The 5,036-nt window shown below is 39.9% G+C and overlaps 1 protein-coding gene across 1 annotated transcript; it reads left to right on the top strand.

The window, feature by feature from the left end:
* Nucleotides 1–961: 961 nt before the first annotated feature.
* Nucleotides 962–4,267, top strand: LOC108499820 (selenoprotein K). The gene is made up of 5 exons (XM_017820057.1): nucleotides 962–1,091; nucleotides 1,595–1,685; nucleotides 2,413–2,493; nucleotides 2,844–2,936; nucleotides 3,991–4,267. The coding sequence occupies exons 1-5, from the start codon at nucleotides 1,073–1,075 to the stop codon at nucleotides 3,992–3,994; spliced, it is 288 nt and encodes a 95-aa protein (XP_017675546.1). The 5' UTR covers nucleotides 962–1,072; the 3' UTR covers nucleotides 3,995–4,267.
* Nucleotides 4,268–5,036: the final 769 nt, after the last annotated feature.

Genomic DNA, 5,036 nt, shown 5'->3' with positions numbered 1-5,036 from the left:
TGAGGGGACAACTACACTGTCAGAGGCACGATATTACAATTTCAACTTCAGAAAACACTCTTGTGTTGTGCCCCAGTTACCAAAGGATTTTACTGCGTTATTAGGAAAATATAGCTGTTGCAAAGTATTAAAGTGCTTTTACATTCATTTTTCACTGCCACTGCTCAGCAGAATTAAACATCCCTTGTCTACAGGTTTAGCTTAAAAAAAAAAAAGAGGAGGTAATATATTAAATTTGCCTATATAGCTGCATAGTTACCTCCAATTTTCCATGCATGGATTCTCCCTGAGAAAAAAAATGCTGCCACTATTTGCAGGGCAAAGCTTTTATAAAAATAAAACAAAACAAATGCTCAACTTCGGGCTGAACATTCCCACAAACATAATGGGAATATACATAGCCACATATCTGTCATTAAATACAAGGAACAAAAGTTCCCTTTAGTCAAAAGTGTTAAAGAATCTCTCGACTTGGTCGTATTTCCACCATTATTACAGCAAGCGGCTAAGAACGTTTAGTTTTTATGAAATCCTGACAGACTACCAACTCCTGTTACTGTTGTTAAAACGCGCTTAAAGGACACGACAAAGAAACTCCAACACAACGCTGGAATTACTGAACTAAATACGGTTTGGGGTGAAGCAGAACCGCCCGCTCTGAGGGAGGAGACGCTGCTCCCGAGCACCGCCCGCCTCAGGCCGGCCCCGCGGGGCGAGGGGCACCCCCGGAACAGGGGCTGAGGGGGATTCTTCGTTAACAGGGAATGCCGAGGGGGACCTCGTTGACAGGGGATGCTGAGGGGGAGTCCTCATTAATAGGGGGTTCTGAAGGGGACGCCCAGTTAACAAGGGTGCTGAGGGGTATCCCTCGTTAATACGGCGTGCTGAGAGTGACTCCCCGTTAACAGGAGCTGAGCGCCGCTGTGCTATCTCTGGGATGGGAACCGGGCACCAAGCGCCGCCCCAGAGCGCCACAGCCCCGCCTTCCGGCCCCGGAAGGATCTCCGGGCGCCCCGTCAGCCGCCCCTGCTGCTCATGCGCAGCGGGCGGGGCCGGCGGGGCAGGAGCCGCCATGGTTTACATCTCCAACGGTGAGGGGAAGGGGCAGGGACCGGGACCGGGGCGCCGGGCGGGGAATGGCTGGGCAGTGACCGGGCAGTGACCGCGGGCCCCGGGCCCGCTGCCAGGGGAGCCCGGAGGGGCCCGGCCTTGCCGGTGTCGCGTCCCCCCGCGCTCCCCGCGGCCTGCGCTGAGCTCGCCGGCTTCTGAACTGCGCTTGGGGACTTTGAAGGGGCCGAGCGTGGTCTGCGAACAGAACAGCACTTAAGCAACATGCGGGGAAACCGCCGCTGCACCGGTACTTTTTATAGGTTTCCTGGACGCAGAGCTCGTTTGGCGATGGTGAGCCCAGTAGTTCGAGTGCTTGGTCAATAAATTATCTCTAGGCAGTGAAACTCGCCGCCGTTGCCCATGACGTGAAGTTTCTGCCTCCCATTTGTAAATTCTGGACTCAGCAGATATGCTTGGGTGTACTGTGCTGTGCAGTGTCACACACTGAACATCACAGGATGTTTTGTGTCTGGATATGTTACAGGACAAGTTTTGGATAACCGGAGTCGGGCTCCTTGGAGTCTGTCATCTATAACAGATTTCTTCTGGTCCATAGCAGATTTTGTGGTTCTGTTGTAAGTACAAGTTAATTCTTTTGGTGAGCTTTATTTTAGATTTGACATAGGTAGAAACTACTCAGTACTATCAGTAACACAACAATAAAAGTGTTGTGTTTACTCTTTAGCATTCCTATCTATAAATATTTTACTGTGACTACACAGTTTTGTTTACTAAGCACTACAGGAGTATTAATAAAAAGTGCATGAAAAGTGATGCTAACTTCCTGGAAGTTCAAATGAGTTTTCTTACATTTCATCTATTTTGACACTGCCAAAAGGAAAAAGCATACACTTTTGTTAAACAGCTAATGTCTAATAGCTGATCCAATAATTAAGCGGTTACTTGGAGAATTTCTACTGGTGACGAGAGCCTGGCTATGTAAAGATAATCACACAGCAGTAATGACAAATTTATGGCCCCAGATGAAAGCCAGTTAAGAAACAGAAAATTCTTGTGATGTATTCAACAGTTCTTGATTATTTCAGTTACGCATTTCTTGCATATTTACCCAAAAATGAGATTTTATAGTTTGAGCCTCACTGTAATTTGGAATTACTTCAAATTTTAGTTTGATATGTAGGAGAAGAATTGCCAAGAATTTAACAGCAATGATCTCGGCAAGATACATCATTCATTCCTTAACATACTTACTGTTTTTCAGGCCATTTCTTATCTTGCAATCCAAAAATAGATAAACTATATCTAGCAGTCAATTCACCTAACTCTTGTTTTATTTTTCAGTTTCCAGAGCATTATTCAACCAGATTTGAGAAGAAGAGGTTATACATCTTCCTCCTATTCAGGATACAATGACAGAAGAGGGTATTTTTTTCATATTCACACCAGTTCTGATTTTTTTTTCCTATCTTAGCAAAGTCACATGAATCTGAGTAGATTAATTGGGTTGTGTAGGAAGACTAAAATACTTATCTGCATTATTGTTGATAACAATACACAGCTTTGGACAGCTTGAAAAATAATATAGCCTAACACACTCTGGAACTATTAAAGAATTATAAAAGAATTTTTTTGAAAGTGGGGTTAGAGGTTTTTTACAGCTTTTAACATGAAACTGATTTTTTTTCCGAGGTTCTAACTAAGTACTGTCATTTAGAGAAATGTTATATTTCTAGTGTAAAAGTTTAATGACAATAGAATTGCTTTCTTTTCAGGCCTCCAGCAAATCCTCGCCGTAGGATGGGTCGAATAAATCACTGGGGTGGAGGCCCCAGTCCACCACCAATGGCTGGGGGTGGATGAGGAAGGTAATTCCCAATCTGCTCTATCCTGCTTTCAATATTGGGGAGTTTCATAATTACAATAACCAAGGTTAAGGTATAACTTTTGCAGAAGTTACCAGAACAGGCAGATAATCAAAATGGTAGATACTTACCATTAAAGTGGAGGAGAAAAGGGAGGGGGAAAGGATGTTAAAAGATTTTGGGTCAGAAATGGTGGCTTTTAAGTGCACAGAAGTGGATATACAAAGTGTTAGCAAAGATTTTTGAACACGGCTTATAAAAAATTATTTATAGCTTTTCATTTTTTTTGGCTGCTAATTTAAAGTCCTGTCCAGATTAGAAGCAATTGAAACTTTGTTTGTATTTCTAATAGTTATTGTATAACATATAGGGTTTTTTTATTTTAGATAGATACTTAATAGAAAAGAAGGAAAATAATAAAATTGTTAAAAGACTTAGTAAAAATCTTTTTTTTTTTCCTGTTACAATGATATAGCCATACAAATCTTGAATTCCAGTAAAGTATAAAAATCATAACTGCTTAAAAATGGAGGCAAGAGCCCTGGTCTTTAAATTTCTTTCAGCTGCCTGAACTTTAATTCTGTTTTATTAGTTATTTTGGCTAGTCAGAGTTACATCTAACACTGTGTGTATATTCAGTATAGTTTAATTTACTTCAAGACCTAAGTAAACAATCCTTGTCATCAGTCACTCCTTATTGTTACCATCACAAAAGTGTTACCATCACTACCTGGAAGTCTAATAGGGAAAAGTTCATAACCAAAAAGCACATACACGAGTATTTCAGTTCTCTAGAAAAAGGATAAGCTTCTTTCAAATATGATGTTTTAGGGGTTTATTTTTCCTTTTTGACTGGACATGAGGCCAGCAAAGACTCTGGGGGTGGCTTTCAGGTAATCACAGCAATGTGTAACCTGCTCAGGAATAAAATTTGAAAGTCTTTAGCATGTGTCATCTAGCTAAATTAAAAACAATTTTATTTTAAAATTATTACTTAATTTTATCTCACAAAGAAAGGCCTTGTCTTTAAATGTACTGCAATTGCTTTATCTTTTAGGTAAATGCCTGCTGAAGAGGCAGGCACAAGTGTACACATTTGCAAGATGAAAGGAAGAAGAGTTTAGTGGTGGACCAAATGAGTTTGAATATTGTGAACGTGTACATCTGACTGGAAACTGTTCTGTGATATAAGCAGATTAATGAAGTTGTACTGGGAACTCCTTCAAGGATCCAGTGTAACTGAACCACAGTTTTATTAAATACGTGTTTACTGTCTAAAGTCTTTGTATAGTTTCTGAATAAGTAATAAGTAAATTATATTTGGCTTGTCACAAGGCTGACTTTCTCATCATTTTTAGAAACCAAAAAATCTGAAATACAATAAGTCCTTAGCTATTCAAATGAGAAAAAAATACATATTTATAGTTGATACAGATGGTCCCTCAAGAGCCAAACTTAAAGCAGCACTTCCTAAGAAGTTTTGTATTTACTCTGTCAGGACAAACATTCTGTACTTTGCTGTATTGTCATGGTGTTAATGACACTCTAAAAGCACTTTAAAAATGCAGTTTACAAATTACTTTGTTTTACAATCCTTGCTTCCTTAAGGCCCATAATGGGTTTTGTAAACACCTCTTGAAACAGCCTCCTTCTCCGTTATAAACTTACTCAAATATATAAACCTATTTACTGTACAAATTTCAGTAAAACTTTGAGGTTTTTTTCAATGAAATTAGGTTTTGATTTTAGTACATGAAGAAAAAGGCAGTGAACTGAAATACTGTGTGCTAATGCAGAAAGTTATTTTCTTTCAAACAGTAACTACCTTTTGTCTACTTTACTCCATTTCAGGATGGGAGTTTCTTACTGTTCCTGGGGCTCATTTGGATTTGGTTTGTTGGGGGATTTTTTGTTTGGTTGGTTTTTGGGGGTTTTTTGTTTTGTTTAGAGAGGGCTAGATCTATTTGAGAAAATATTAGCTGATAAGAATCCAGATTAAATTATTTTCTACGAGGTGCCACTGCAAAATTTTTACTTAAGCCTCTCTATAAATCTCTTGTTAAGGAAACTTTCCTATCTGACCATCCAGGAGCCACTCTGGCA

This window comes from Lepidothrix coronata, unplaced genomic scaffold (genome assembly GCF_001604755.1).
Source record: "Lepidothrix coronata isolate B3197 unplaced genomic scaffold, Lepidothrix_coronata-1.0 Scaffold78, whole genome shotgun sequence".
In the NCBI taxonomy this organism is placed as follows: Eukaryota; Metazoa; Chordata; class Aves; order Passeriformes; family Pipridae; genus Lepidothrix; species Lepidothrix coronata.
The sequence above is the reverse complement of the archived record's forward strand: the minus strand, read 5'-3'. Positions and strand labels throughout refer to the sequence as shown.